At 35.1% G+C, this 16,096-nt stretch overlaps 1 protein-coding gene across 1 annotated transcript in view; it reads right to left on the bottom strand.

Annotated features, from left to right (window-relative positions):
* LOC104083251 (neurabin-1-like) overlaps positions 1–16,096 on the bottom strand; it is a 42,894-nt gene that overhangs the window by 13,407 nt on the left and 13,391 nt on the right. Inside the window, exons 2-15 of the mRNA XM_009586669.1 lie at positions 15,604–15,736; positions 14,993–15,113; positions 14,352–14,456; positions 14,054–14,174; positions 13,433–13,576; positions 11,506–11,559; positions 9,442–9,671; positions 7,786–7,882; positions 7,519–7,705; positions 6,532–6,683; positions 5,391–5,718; positions 2,441–2,525; positions 1,280–1,351; positions 523–718 (exon numbers count right to left, since the gene is read on the bottom strand). Coding sequence (XP_009584964.1) covers positions 523–718; positions 1,280–1,351; positions 2,441–2,525; positions 5,391–5,718; positions 6,532–6,683; positions 7,519–7,705; positions 7,786–7,882; positions 9,442–9,671; positions 11,506–11,559; positions 13,433–13,576; positions 14,054–14,174; positions 14,352–14,456; positions 14,993–15,113; positions 15,604–15,736 — 2,025 coding nt within the window. The remainder of the gene's footprint in view (positions 1–522; positions 719–1,279; positions 1,352–2,440; positions 2,526–5,390; positions 5,719–6,531; positions 6,684–7,518; positions 7,706–7,785; positions 7,883–9,441; positions 9,672–11,505; positions 11,560–13,432; positions 13,577–14,053; positions 14,175–14,351; positions 14,457–14,992; positions 15,114–15,603; positions 15,737–16,096) is intronic.

The raw sequence follows: 16,096 nt of genomic DNA, 5'->3' as shown, positions 1-16,096 counted from the left end.
TTCTACAGATGTGTCTCTCGGCTTTCAATACTAAACTCATTAATGAAAACCAGGATGCTACCTTCATCCACCTGGCTGTTACTCCACCCCTACATACCAGTATGGTAAGAACTGATTGGCCAACTGCCAGGGAAGCTGACCTCTATTTATGTACACTTCCTCCAAGTATTAGACTGTATTAGACAGGGAAACAGATTTGGCTTTTAAAACTATACTGTCCTAAAGCTAGCGTTACTTTTAGCGTTATAAACCAGTGAAAAAACATACTCTGTGATTGTTCCTTAGATGCTACTTCAGCCTGAATAGCCTCCACTGATGCTTCAACTGAACAGGAGGGAATGGGAACGCTCACACAGCTTCTGCTTGTGAGGGCTGTAAAGTCTCAAACTTCTGCAGCAACATTTGTAAGAGGTGATGTGGTCAAGGACTAAGTCATCAAGCTTCCACATACTAAGCACTGATGTTTTTACTTTATCAAGATGCAACGCTTAAATATTCAAAGCACAAATTAGTCACCTTTACCTTGCTTCTGTTCTTCTCTTGACCGTGTTCACAACTGTCCTGCCCGCTCTGAGTAACGTGCAGGCTGCTACTAGAAATGTGAGGCTCTTTGTGGCTGTCTCCAAACCAAGAAAAAGGCATGCAAGTAGGAACAGGGGAATCTGAATCTGATGCAGATAGATTGTTGCCAGAGTCGTCCAACAGTTCTCGGGAACCTCTGAAATAAGTAGATTAAATTGTTTAAACAACAGCAAAAAACCCCACCCCGCCTCCCAAACACAAACTCAAACCACACACCACTCATTTTTACCTGTTTCACAGCACAATTGATATTTAAAATGAAATCTAAAACTTGCCTTTAAATATCCATGCAAAATAATCTGAGTTATTGAACAGCACAAATTTAAGAGCTTTTGCAGTATTTCACACAACAATTTAACAATTTCAAATAATTTGCTAATTTAATTTACTCAACATTCATCTTCCTACACAAAATATAGTTTTTATATTTAAGGTAGGATACAACATGTTAATCTTATGAGCCACTTTAAAATGTAACCCTGCTTTACTGTTTCCTCTATACTATTCTATGTATTTTTCTTATTTCATGAGATTAGAAGCTCATCTCCACATCATTATATTAATCTTCACAGAATTTCGCCACGGTTATACTCAAATGTACTTTAAAGTCAAACAGTAATGATAGTTTTAAAGGAATTCTTAGGTTAAAAATTTTAGGAATGCAGCATGTACGTATTAAAAAAAACAAAACTACCACCTGCTATCCAGAGAACCTCTTAGATTTTCTTTTTCTTGTTTCTTGCCCTTGCCTCCAGATTTCCGTAATCCACTGAAGGGAAAAAACACAATTTTCATAAAGCATTTTACATTTACACAGTGCAGCTTTTTTTTTAATCAGCAAGCTAGTTTTTACATTGATTTCAACAGTTACAAAAAGCCACATTTATCTTGTTACAGAGTATGATTTTGCAGATCATGTATGCAATTAGAAAAGTAATGTGATTCATATTTTATTTAAGAACCATGACAGAATTATGAAAGTACCTTTCAAAGACCACATATAATCAAAATAAACACAGAAAATGCCCAAAGAAACTCAGCATATAGTGGATACAACCAAGAGGAAGAACACAGTTTTATTGCTATATAAATGTTTATACACAATGCAGTGTGACTTGAACTAAGTCACTAACTACATTCTCTCTATGTGAAATAAGTTATCATTTTTAAGTTCTATATTATGATTTATCGGTTGCAGTATCAGTCTGAGTCTTCAATGTTAGCTGGCTTCAACAAGCTTTATACCTGGCTCCAAAGGAGCAAGCCTTATCGCAAAATTCAGTAACTCTTCTTTCAAATCCCCAGAGTTCAGTTACCACACTGTATTTCCAGATCATATGCAGCTTGCACTTTTGTTCTACCCCTGTTCGCAATCTCATCTTCTAAATGAAATTCAGAAGTCCACTCATCACTGCTGCCCGCCTCCAAGGAACAGTTCATTAAGCAGCTACTATAGCCAAACCCTACATAATGACACCTCTACCGTAGAAGGAACTAAGGCAAGACAGGTATCTATTTCAGACTGTAACGCCAGCAGGACATAACATTAGAGTCTAGGCTCCAACAATATTTTGGCATAAAGCTATGCATGGATTTGCAATTTAATTCATAGAGAACTTGTGTATTCAGATAAAAACTGAAGAACCCCAAGAAATTCTTTGAGGGACAAAAGTACAGATAAATAAAATCAAAATGCGGTAGAAACATGAATGCAACATTACAAATTCAAGATGAAGACAACTGTCCAGTGGTGTTGCTATGAAGCAGCATTACTGGATTTCCTCAACATTTTTTTATTTAGAGAACATGGTAACACTGAAAACCATTTATTTCCAAATGAACATAAGTAAAATCTTACCCAAAATCAGGAAATCTCCTTTTGGACTTCCCTGATGATGTTCCTTCATTTGTTTCTACTGTCTTGTCTTCATTTTTCTTTTCTTCTGCTTTTCATAGAGGGGTGAAAAATAAAAATGTTATTCTAAAAATACTTGCAGGTTTCAAGTACTTATGATGACGCTTCTAAGTAAGATGCTAAAACCTGAGTAACAGTGTTAAAATTCACATTCACACATGCAGATACTAGCTGAAAATTCTACCGCCATACCAATGTAAGTTATTCTCTATAGCATATTCCCATCATGCTGGCTGTGCTGTACCATTGAAAAATGGCAACACAACAGTTGGTTATGACTGATCAAAAATACTGCTTTTGATAAACAGTAATTCTATACTGTCTACAGAAAGATAAAACTTACCACAGTATTTTGCTTCAATGAATTACAAACAAAAGATAGTTTAAGATAGGTTTAGAAACAAGCACCTCTTCCTTGTGCAAAATGTCAACTTCAAAATACACCACCAAGATAAGCAGTATAAGATGCACGAAAGAAACTTAGTTTTAAAGCAACAATTGAGCAAGTACAGCATTTAATTGTCCTTTATTACGCTTAAAGTATTATAAGATGTTCCTTTTGCATTTTTTGTGGTTCAGTAGCTAGTCCGGGCTAGCCACTTGGAACACGGGCTACGTATGCAAGCTGCTCACTCCAGAAAGTGTGCCTAACCAACACGATAGCCAGTACCTGGAGAGCAGACAGATCTTAACAAGCTTAGTTTCTTGGAAACAGTATACAAACTGTGACTATTCTAAAGAAATAACTGGGACTTTGAAGCTCCTCCAAGACTGTAATATTTTCAAAACTGGAATACAACCTGCTAGGATCCAATTTTTCACCAGAGGGAACATGTTCAATTCCAACTGCTCAATTATTAAGTGAAATTAAGTGACAAACTTAAGCATCACACTACCTCTTCCCATGGATTGTGATAAATTACTGCAAATCCTGAATGTACTCCCTTTTAAATTCTCAGGCTACTAGATTATTTTTTTAAATAATTGAAATATGTTTCGTATTGCAAACCAGGTGTTTCATAACTAAGCTGCCTATGAAAGAGATGCAGCCTGCTTTTTGTGAGACAAAGTAGGTTTTAAGCTCTGCCTTCAAGACAACTCCTGACAAGAAGTAATGTACACAGATGCCTTCAAGGATCATAAAAACCAAAAATCACGTTTACTACACAAAACTGAGGACAACTCCCCACCACGCCATCAGCTAATAATCCTTCCTAAAACACATAATGGTTATCTCAAAATTTACATGCTGAATAGTCAGGATAGTCAGAGGTTTTTCCTCTTTTTTTTTTTTTTGGCGTATCTGATCAGTAGTTTCTGATCAACATTAGAACTTTATCTAATTAGTGAACTGCTCTTTCTAAACATGTAATGTCCAATAAATTGTAACTACCAGTTAAACTGGTTATTTTTCCTGTCAACTTAAATACAAAACCAAAAGAATTAATTTTAATATTGACATTTGTTTCCACCTCTCTCTCCAGAGGTAGTATTTTAAGAAAAGAGGTAATTTCTAAAAGGCCATATAATAAGTTAAAATACAGACTGATACATGAATGGATGGGAAGGTAATAGAAAGGATTATTTCAATGAAATAAATAGGGAGACATTTAAATATGGTTAGAAAGCAACAATCTAGCAGAAAGTAGCATTTAGTGTCATTTTGCCTACAAAGAGCTTGCTTTCAATACTAATCCTAATCTTTGATGTACTGCATTAATTAGGTCTTCCAGTGGCTCTGCCAATTTTAAGAAAATGTTTGCAATGCTTCAGCCATCACAAAAAATTTGTAGAAAAGAAAGCAAAATCACTTATATAATAGGTACTTGTTTTGATAAGTTTTTTTTTTTTGAAAAAACAAACAAACGAACAAAACAAACAGAAGCTGGGGTAGAGACTATTTTTGTTCAAGACTTTATAGAAACACACAGAATGAGGAGAATATAAAAAAATCCTGTTTTCAGGGTATTAAAAGAAAGGTTTTGTCTGAGCTGTGTAGAAAAGACAGCAAGTTTAATCTGCCTTTATATATTGTACTAGCTGACTAAAGGAAATATCAAGCATTTAAAATATTTTATCTGATCCCTTTTTCAATTATTCATAAGGAAAAAAGCCAAATATTTTTATCAAGTAATTATTAGTAGTGACTAGGCTGATCATAATACTTTTAACCTTTTCCTAGTGAGAAAGATCCTAAGAGGACAAGATGAATAATGCAGTAATTCCCGTAACATTCAGAATCTATATCTTGTTTAAACACCTGGATAATGTCTGGAAGCACAAAGTCAACACTGAATTTTTCTGGGAATCGGGAAATCAGTCAAACTTACTCTCCGATACATTGCTATTTATGAGGCTAGTGTTTTTCAGAAACGTGCTAAGACCTTTACCGATTATCCAGTCAATGACTTAGCTCCCCTCTAGCTTATGTCAAGGCAACCATTTAGACTCTCAGATTTATAGATTTGAGCTTTTACCAAACTGACTTAGACCTATTCCTTTCTGTAACTGTTCAATTGAAACAGTATTTATCCTGCAGGCACCTTTTAGATTCTTGGCACTACAAATTATTTTAGAAACGTTGAGTTTTTGTAGAAATTTGGTAACTAGCTTCTTGCAAATGAAGGAATTAAAAGATAGGTAAGTGTATTTCAGAACATACTACTGTTGTGTCAAAATCTTTCAGTAAGTAAAAATAGAATACAATGAACTTGCATACTTTTTTGCTAACTTCAAACTTTCCTGAAGAGTTAACAAGTGGTTTTAGAACAGGTAATTAGTTTTGTAGTCAATTCATTTTCCCTTACTTTATTGTTCAATATTCATTTATATCTAAAATCTGTAATACTTTAACCCCAAAGGATTAAAATAATAATAAACCCTTAAGTCTTACCCTTAGCCCCTTTCCCTTTTGCTTCCCTTTGCTTAACATTCTTGGGATGCCCTTGAGGAGAATTTGGAGCCATGTCTTCAGGAGGTGGTGAACGAGTGGTGGTTGTGCTATTTTCGTTGTTTGGTTTGTGTACTGGGGAAGAGTGTGTGGAAGCAGAAGGACTTGACTCTAGAGGACTTTCTGTGCTTTCTGTTTGTTCAGGCTTTTCACTCTTTTGATCCATGTCATCCAGGCGCGGGAGAGTTAATTTTTCACTTGTTTCTAAGGTCTTAGTTAGGTACACAGTGGAAAGTTCTCTGTTGAGAACAGTATCTTCTGAATCCTCATCCTTCAACAAATTCAAAAGTTATTTTATGATAAGCATGATATATAATCATTTACTATCTGATCTTTTACGAGGATGTAAGGGTATGCTATGCTACACACAAACTTCCTCAGTTCAAAAAATTTTAACTTAATCACTTGTGGATATCATCTAAATCACATGAAGCTGATTTTATAGGCTTTCCTTTATCCACCCCTATACAGATCTTTCTGCACGTCCCAAATCACCTTTCTCTATCCAAGTCAGAAACGTTCTGGTACATCTTGGCCATTTCAATTCAATGCAACCACTTTTCAGGCTAACTGAAGTAGTTCAATCTTCTCCCTCTATGACAGGCTCTCTCACATACCAACTATATACACCTCAATTCTTCAACTGTTTTCCAGAAACGTGCTAGAACATTTTACTGTATACTTTTTGTGGACTTAAATGATCATTTATGGAATAATGAAGCATTTCAGAAGTGTTTAGTTTTTGACAAAATTTAGTAACTAACTTGTTTCAGATGAAGGAATTATAAGATAGATAAGCGTATTTCACAACATACCACTGCCACTATATCAAAATCTTCCACTAAGTAGAAGTAGAATACAACAAGCTTGCATACTTCTTTGCTAACTTCAAATTAACTGTGCCACAAAGAACATGTCAGAGATCACATATGTGGTATGGGTTTTTTCACTTGATACAGCATAAAAATATGATACTTTGGCACAGTGAGAATGAAGCATGGACTACACTTAAAATTGCAAATACGGATAAAACTGAACATATGTTCAGGCTCATGAATGCATAATTACCTACCAATATCGTTACCTGTAGATTTGCAGTCTGTTGTCCAGCCCCAAGAGATTCTTTCAGCTTTGATCGAGAAGGTGGCTGGCGTTTTACTTTCAAAGCAAGCTGAGCTTTTGCTTTGTGGGCACTGGTGTCTAATCTGGGAGTATCCCCAACAAAAGCATCAAAATCTACAACAAATATGTACTACTTTAAAAAAAAAAAGACAAACTGGTAGGCAAGTTCTCCAACCCACTGTCCAGAAAAATATTCAGAAGTTAAATCAGAATTATTCTACCTGTTAATCATTACTATATGAAAATACTGTTTTATATAATACCACAATATTTCAACATACTGTGATAGCAATTTCTAATTAATTTGAAATATATTTTTACCCAATTTCTTCAGGTTTTTTTAAAAAAAAAAAAAAAAAAAAAATCCATCAGGACATAATTGTATTATGGCTTGAAAAGTGAATTTTATTCTCAAATAGATGAGCATTTGTGCCCAAAATGTACTTTCCTATCCTTGTTCTTTAAGATAGAAACTCTTTACAAAGTACATAAGCATCTACCAAATCTTTTTAAAATATGCTTCTCATTTGAACCACTCTCTGATATTTTATAACATTCTGGACATAAAATTACAAGACAAATAAAAAAATCATAGCAAGTTTTCGTGTAAATCATAGCTTAAAAATCAATAGGATTTTAACTGACGTACCTCAGTGTTTTAGTCCCACTAACGTTATCAGTTTCACTAATAGAGAATCTGAGGAACAGTGAAGATGGGTCTCTCTCCATCTATCTCCCCTTTCCCACAGCATTTAAGAAATACATTAGTACAACACTGAAAATGTTGGGGGACCTAAACAAACATATCCACACTGGCTTAGGTCAAACATTTACCCAGTCGGTAGGAAATAGCAAACACTTAATTTCTTTTAACCATGAAAAAACACTACACATATAACTTCTCCTAGTTTTTGTTAAATGCAAATCAAAGATCCTACAACCTACTTACCAGAAATTAACATATCTGAAGAATTCAGTCTTTCTTCTATTGATTCTGTTTCTTTTTCATTTTCTTCTGTCTTTGACTGTTCATTATATTGGCCTGGACTTTGACAGCCATCTTCCAATAAATTGCCACCTCCAAACACATACGGCATTTTCTCATACACTTTTAATTTACTTTCAAGCTCTGAAATCTGCAAGAAATAAAAATCAGAAGTGAGAAACAACTCTGTAAGAACGCAGAAGTTTATTTCAAAATATAATACTGCTTTACTTTTTCCTGACATATTTTCATCTGTTCTGCATACTTCTGGTCTCTCTCTTCAAGGAGCCTTGAATGATTCTCTTCTTTTTTCATAAATTCTATTTCTCTGGTGAAGGAAATATATACATATATATGAAACAGTAATATATATAAATATAGAAAAATACATAAAATAGAAGTATGCACAGCTGCATTTACTAAAAAGCATTCTGTTAGTAAATGTTGAAAAAAAATCAGCCTGTAAGGTATAACTGATTCATTAATCTTGTAACATCACAAAATGACCTATGTATTTGTATGCTTCTACTGTCTCCAAAAGAAAATACATATGACACTGTAATTTACTCTGGGCTGAAAAAGGATGTGTTGCACACTTTTTGTACAGTTACAACCATCTCTCTACCTTTAAAAGTGGCAAGCAAATTGCATATACATTTAAAATATGAAATATATGCAGGACTCCAATCATTACATCTTACTCTCTTCCACAAAGATACGTGCACACACAGTATTTTCCTTCCAAAAGCTATGGTAGAATTCTTTGTAGGAAACTAAATTGCATTTCAAGTTTCTACTTGGTTCATCCTACAGAAATTGCAACGGCTGAGTTTTACAAAAAAGAATCAATTATTACAAGAAGGAAACAAAAATAAAAGCTGCTTTTTCCTGCAAGTCAGATGGAATAACATACAAAACCAGAAAATAAGTGTAGAATGTCTACACAAAACGCAAAAGCTTCAGGGACAGTCAAAAGAGTAATGGGAATTTGCTAAACAGCGAGGAAATGGAAACCAGCGTGTTAACAGTCACCTTAACATACTTTTGAACTTCCATGCGGATAAACTTGGGAGGAGAGGGGAAAGGAGACCTTTAAAAAGCTCACCAAATAGCACAAAAATGCACTGTGAAAAGTAACACTTCTGGATGTGGACTACAGAGCAAAAGATCATGCAAACTACCTTTAAAAATAAGTAGCAAATGGAGAAATTGGGAACAAAAGAATTATATGCTTACAGTAACTATCAAAAGCATGTATTAGCAAGACACTTCCAGAAGTATTTTGCAATTAGCTCTTGTTTAGCTAAGAGGAAAGAAGGTAGAGCAAATAGACACAACTGCACAACAACAGTGCTCAAGTCTTACACAGGTGTATCTAGTAACTCTTAATTTTTCTCAGAATTCCTTTTACTCCTCCTCCAAGATGTAACTCCTAACTCAGACTGAATCACACTTATCTGGCTCTTATTATATATCATTTGATGCCTACCCTATCTGGAACATTTAAGTTGGTCAAAGCTAGAGGGTTTTTCACAAACAGCAAAAGGTATTGCCAAATACCTCATGCCAAATTTCAAGTAGTCCTTCCAAAAGTATAGACGCATTACAGTTTCTCAACTAAGTTGCTTCAAAAATTTATTATTAAATCTTTTTTCCTAAGCTTAGAATCAAAAGCAGCAGCAAAATTTTTGAAGAACCTTTCCAGAAGCTGGTGACTTAAGGTATGGAAGAATTCAAGCGTGTATAGCCCACTGCTCCCCTAAACTCTGACAAATGAAAAGAAAGTCTGTTAAGCAAATCCCAACCCTAGGTATTGTTGTCAGTTTTCCCCATAATGTACGAAACATACAAGCAAGAAACAGAGACCTGGTATTTTGGGGTACTTACTTTTGTTGGTAATCTTTAAGCAATTTCTTGGCCTTGTTGTATTTCTTTTCAAGGGCATCACATTGTTCTTGAGTTTCTTTAAGATGCTCATTTACTGTTTTGCATAAACTCTGTGCCTCTAACCAGTAGGTCTCTAACTTTTTAATTTTCTCTTTGCTTTCGTCTAAGTTTTGCTGAAGTTGGGCTCGACTTAGTTTCCATTCATTTTTTTCTGCTTCAACAATTTTTAACTGAAAAGATTAATACTTAAGGAATTAATCTAAACTAAAAGGTGAAATAAAAAAGTTGTTTATACATGTTTAAGTAAAGAATAGCTAATAACAATTAAATACTTATCAGTAATATTAAAACAAGACACTGAACTTTTAAAGAAATCGTATCAACTCTTCCAAATCTTCCTAATCCAAGTAAGTTTAGAATTCAAACCCAAGAGTCTTTTACTACTTCCTCATTAATATTGCTTCTCTTTAAAGAGATAAAATGAATAAGACCTTTATTGTTAGCTTATGTTGACTTGTTCAAGATCTCACCATCTCTTAATACCTCTGGAGAGGCCTATTTTGATTACCTTCAAAGGCAACTGGAGATACAGAATCTTAACCTGTTTGAGACAAGCTCCCTGTCCTACTACTTTGTTACCAACAGCTTGTTGAATAAAGCTAATGAGACCAGTTGATCTTCCCTGGTACTTTATAAGACATTGGTCTTCCTAAAAAATTATGATATACCCATGGTTTGCTTTCCTGGGGCTAATGTATAAAACCACCAAACACTCCCTCCACAAAGGAAAGGGATGAGGCCCCTTCAGCTTGACAGCAGCCACATTATGAAAGGGCATGTTAACATGTGAAGTTCTCCAGGACTTGGAGGAGTGAGCAGGCAGGATACAGCTTCGTTTGCCCATGCCTCCTTCTTTGGGGACACTATTTACACTGAGGAAATCACTACTTTTGAAGCCAGTTAAGATCACCTGCTGATGGAACAGAGATGTTGAAAGGACCAAGAATTTCTGGAATTAAAAATGGGGCAGTAAGTTGTACTAACGCCAACATCTTAAACAGCTTTTTAGCAATCTAGTTGGGCCAAACTTCAAGAATACTGCGAGGAGGAACATGGTCAGAAATCAAAATCAGAACTGTCATAAGAACACAAAGAAGTTTTGGCTGCTTTGCCTCTCTACACTTGGAGCTCTGAACTTTTGCAGAGTGCAAGAAAAACCCTAATAGATACTGTCATTCAAAATTACTGCAATCTGAAGCACTATCCCCTCCCGACTTGCTATTCGCCCCCAGCAATGTGCTGCGATTTGTCCTAGGGTACACATTTCTCGGCAAGGCAACACAGAAGGGCAATGGAATAAAACAAGCTGCTCACCTACAACAAGTATTTCCAGAAAAAGGCCATGCACAGATCTCCATCAGTGGAAAAAGCAGCAAAAAGAACAAGAAACCCCTCCTCAGAGAAAGCAGAAGTGTTGAACCAATCCCCACCAAAAAAAAAGCTGGAAAAAATTCTCTCCCCAGAGCAGGTCAGAAATTTGATTTTTAAAGAGGGGAAACAAAGTATCGGAAATAACTTTCTGGTAACAGAAAGTCAGCGACAAACCATTGTCTGTAAGTGCCAAATCTATACTCAAAGAAGACAAGTTCTATCCACTGAAAATGTTCTCGTATTTGTTTGGGAGCTTGTTTCATACAGTACTCCACTATATTCAGTTCTACTCTAAGCAGTTATACTGAAGCATTCATTTTATAATGGCACAGGGGGGATTTTGGGGCTAGGTTTTGTTTGGTTTTTTTATGGTTTTTTTGTGGTTTTGGTTCTTTTGTTTGGTTGGTTTTTGGTTTTGGTTTGGTTTTTTTGTTTGGGTTTTTTTTTTTTTTAATTTGAGCGCAGTTCTTCAGCTTAGAAATGTCTGTCTAGCGTAAGGGAGTATATAGAGCGTGAGGCCTAAAACAGATTGCTGCCTTCTGCATTCAGCCTTTTCTTGTTAAAATTCGTAGGTAGAAATAAAATACCCCACCCCCCACTCCCCCCAAACAACAGGATTCTTTGAAAACTTACCTTCTCCTTCAGTTGATTCACTTCAGCTATTGTTACTGCGTGTTTTAATTGTAGCTGAAACAAACAAACAAAAAAATGGTATAAGCACACACAAAATTACACTTGAAATGCTAGTTTTAAATATTTATCCATGATTCCATTCTTCCTCAAACCATTTTTATAGTAGCATGAAGTCAACTTAATTATTTGTCAGTTAAAGGAGAAGTGATCATGAGCTTTTATTAAAAAAAAAAAAAAAAAAAAAAAAGGGTAAACTCAAATTTAAACCCAAAAAGTTCCACAGTATTCTATTTGCTACAAAAATCAATACATGACCACCTATCGTTAAAAATCCCACACTGTTGTCTATACATTAAGAAAAGTGACAAGGTTAAAGTAATGTTTCAATGTGCCAGTAGAATGACAAGGCAGCAATGCACTTATGATGACAACTGGTACACAGAATCAAGTAAAAATTTAACAGTACTAAATATTTTTACTTATCAGCACTTATAAATAAACGTGCTGGCTTTGTTTTAAAATTAAGCCTTGTACTTTACATGGCAAATCTTCATAGGATTATTAGAAATGGATAAAGGCTATACCTAAGCCAAACGTAGCGTTAACGTATTGTTAACACGTCTTAAGAAAACAGCACACATATGAGTGCAAAAGCACATTTTTTTGACAACTATTCGTTATTTCTTGTATCTCACTTTCCATCTGTAACCCGGGGGGTGAATTTTTTTTTTTTTTGGCAAGGCATAGTGCACCAAATACACATTAAAACAAATGAATCCATGACTATCCTTTATTTAGATTATGTTAATAACAGCACAGTAATGATTCTAGCTGAAAATTTAATTGTACCCCAAGTAAATATAGCACTTATGAAAAGATGCTGTAGCCTGCTGCTATGCTTCCTAACCTAGAAAAACTGTAAATGTTCTCTAGTGATCAATAGCCTGAAATTTCAACTTCCTCAATGACATCATCCACGTTATCAAGAGAGTAAACTTAAGGAGGTCTGCAAAATACTGATCGTTTATAAAAATAAGCCGATGTATGCACAAATGACATCTGACAAAACAGTTTCTTTGCAGTATATTTTCTCTTCCAGAGTGAAAATGACAGGGACTTAAATCTACCAAAGAAGCCCAGACCCCTAAATGCCAAAGACTGCACCACTTAAATCCCCGACTAAATTGCACAGACCTGAATAAAACAAATACTCTCCTTTATAAAAAACTTGGGAAAAGGGAACCCAATTTTCCAACTATGTTAAATTGGGATTCACAGTCTGGAACGCCCTATTGGGTTTACAAATTTGTTACTTCTGAAAAATACACCATTAAAAAAACCCAGAAGGGATCACCTGAAAAAACCCTCCAAGCCAAAACCATGCCTATCTACAGAATCAAGTGCTTTTATGTATGCAGAGATTTCCCAGAAGACCTCAGCGACTACAGCAAGAGATTAGATGTGTATTTCTTGTCTTCCTGAAGAACATCTAATCACAACACTCGAGACCATTCAGAATGGGCATACTTGTCCTCCCATGCTCCAGCCCGCAGCGAAAGCCATTCTACTAAGCAGCAAATAAATGCAAAGTCCCATAGGCCAAAGAAGAACTAAGAGAAGCTCATATCTATTTAATGCAATGTTCAGACACCACAACAAGGAGGGAGGTGGTCTTGGGTTCTAATACCTTTTATTTAATTTAAATCAAAGGACCACTTAATATAAATATGTATACGGAAGCTGGGATCAGAAAATTACAGACCTACATTTTTCAAGGAACATTTACCAGAGAGTTTTATTGGTGATGTTGGAAAAACAAACCCAAAACCACAATGAGGGGGACATGAAGGAGATTATATCCAAATCTTACAAGGTTCAGATGCTCCCCAGTGCATCACGAAGAACATTCAAGAAACTGCTACCGCACCTCTTTAAATTTAAGAAGAGACTGCGCTGAATCCATATCCAGTGGTAAACTGATATCTTCATTTTCAGGAAGATCAAAAACTTCTACAGATTTTCCATGTAAATGCGACTCATATGTATCGTCATCATCATCATACTCGTCATCCTGACAAAATGGGAAAGTCATGACATTCTGTAACACACACACACTTTGCAGTATGGTAGCAGCAATAACAAAAGCACACAATCAAGGAATCCAAACAGTTGCAAAACTTTTCTCAACTAGTTACTATTCCTTTTTAGTTTCTTATACCTATGATACGTTTTAAAGATGACTTGCAAACACCTTCATCAAAGTTCCACAAAAAAGAGCTAACTAAGCCATGCACAAAACAAGCCACAGCTGATACTTAAAAATATCTTTTGAATTACTGATACATTGGAAGTATAGCAAGTAGTGATAATCATGTGCCTTGATAATAGTAATATAGGAAATTTGTATTTTCTGTTTTTAGCAAGTTGCCTGTTTTATCCTTTTTTTGTTTCAATGTGATTAAAAAACTTTTATTCTATTTGCAGAAGTTATTGCATGTAGCGGTAATCATGTACTTTTAAAAACATGTAAGTATGGATGATGTTTTACCTGCTCTGTATCATCATGAACATACTGCTGCTCATACAGACATCTCTCTTGCTCTAAGGTCTCACTAATGAGGCGGGCTACTTCACTCTGAGTCCCTGGCTTTTCTCTCCCAATCAGAAACCTACAGAAGAAAAACAAATTACCTTGCAGCAAAAAGCTTAAGATATGCTTAAGAAATTAGTTTGCCATACTGTTGCCTTCAACAACGTCTTTGTAAAACTTTCGGATTATGGTTTTATATTCTCCATTAATGAAAAACAACAAAAAGAAAGTATTATTTCAAAGAAAACATACATACCTCACTGTGCCTTTGGTGTTTTTTAATACAGTGGCTGCAAAGAACTGAGTAACTCCCACTAGACTTATGCCATCAACATCAACAATCTGATCATTTACTTGAATTCTGCAAAATAAATAAATGCTTAGCTATCAGTTCAACGAAAATATTTTGGCTTGACAGATTTTTGACATGACGAGTATAACTTAAAACTCACTAGTATTTATAATGAGAAATTCTGAGTCCCAAGAAATTCTGAGTCCCAAGAAATTCATTGCTTAAAAACAATCTCCTGATCCTCAGTTACTATGCAGATCACCAATTAAAATTTACATGGTATTTGCCTTAATATTTTTATACTATTTACACACTGATTGGTGTCCTGGGATGTCAACATGATTTTGGGGCACTGTTACACATGGGCACATTCTAAGCTTTTCTTATATATGCTGTAAGCAGACCTATGCTTATTTTGCAAAACTGTCCTATATTAAATAAGAAAACCTGTGTTTTAAAAAATTAACATAAAGCAGCAATGTAATATTTATTCAGCTGCATTCAGCTTTTGTACTTTTATTCACAGTATTTAGCATATCCAATGAAAACAACTGGGCTCAGTTAGAAGTTTGTAAAAAGCATAATCAATTCAATGAAAAACTCACCGTCCATCTCTCTGAGCAGCTCCACCATCTGTTATTGTTTTTACAAAAATACCTAGTTTTTCCAGTCCCTGATCAGCACCAACTCCCATTCCAATAATACTGATGCCCAGACCACTGTCACCTAAGGGATTCGAAAATCTAACATTAGCCGCATAACACAAGATATAACACTTCGCAGTAGTGAGCTGTTTCAAAGCGTTCCAAGTCCTTCCACACAAAGGATATGAAAATTCACTTAAAAAAAAAAAAAAAGACGATGACAACATATTTTCTATCTAGATATTACTTAAAGCCTTTTTGTTGTGTAGTTATGACTGTTAGATTCAAAGCTTCATAGGAGGAGATAGCAGGATTTATGAATTGTATATATTTTGGTGCAGATCTGTCACTCGGAAATGTAGCCTTCGTAACTTCAATTAAGTATGACAATTTGCACTTACTAGAGGCCTGTCCATTTAAAGTTCACTAAATTCAACAGAACTAGCCACAAATGAAAGCCTGGATACATATTCAAAAATTTGAGACCTAAATTCAGGAAAAATACAGTTTAAAATGGTTTTATCTTTTGTGCGCATAGTATCTCTTGCAAATGTTCAAGGTTTGATTTGCACCTTTTTCAATTTCCACAGGAAACACTTCCATTTTTTCCACCCTTTTCTCAAGTTCATACTCAGCTGAGGCTGCCACAGGGTCAACTTCTTCATTACGTCTATCATAGTCTTCATTTGAGTAAGTACTGAAAACCTAAGAAAGGTAACAGAAAACTTTTTTTAGTGCTTTCCCACCCCCGTCCGAACATGATGCAATTGAAATAAAATCAGTAAGGAAATTAAAGTAGTATTTTTAGAGATCCCATTTTCTAAACAGCCATCAATTTAATAAACACTGCTGCTGTAAGACAGTTTCCGGCTTGCACAGAAGTAACATTTTAGAAGTTTCAAAACAATTCCTTAAACACTTTTTGTGTTGTAAATGCACCAAATAGTTAAAAGAAATCAGTCAAGGAAATCAGTCATCTCCTCTTTGATATAGTGTTACTTTTTTTTTTTTTTTTTTTTTTTTTTTTTTTTAAGGAACACATTCCCCCAAATCCCTTCTCCTTCT

The sequence above is a fragment of the Fulmarus glacialis genome, unplaced genomic scaffold (assembly GCF_000690835.1).
Source record: "Fulmarus glacialis isolate BGI_N327 unplaced genomic scaffold, ASM69083v1 scaffold25851, whole genome shotgun sequence".
Taxonomy (NCBI): Eukaryota; Metazoa; Chordata; class Aves; order Procellariiformes; family Procellariidae; genus Fulmarus; species Fulmarus glacialis.
Note: the sequence above shows the minus strand (reverse complement) of the source record. Positions and strands in the feature narration are given on the sequence as shown.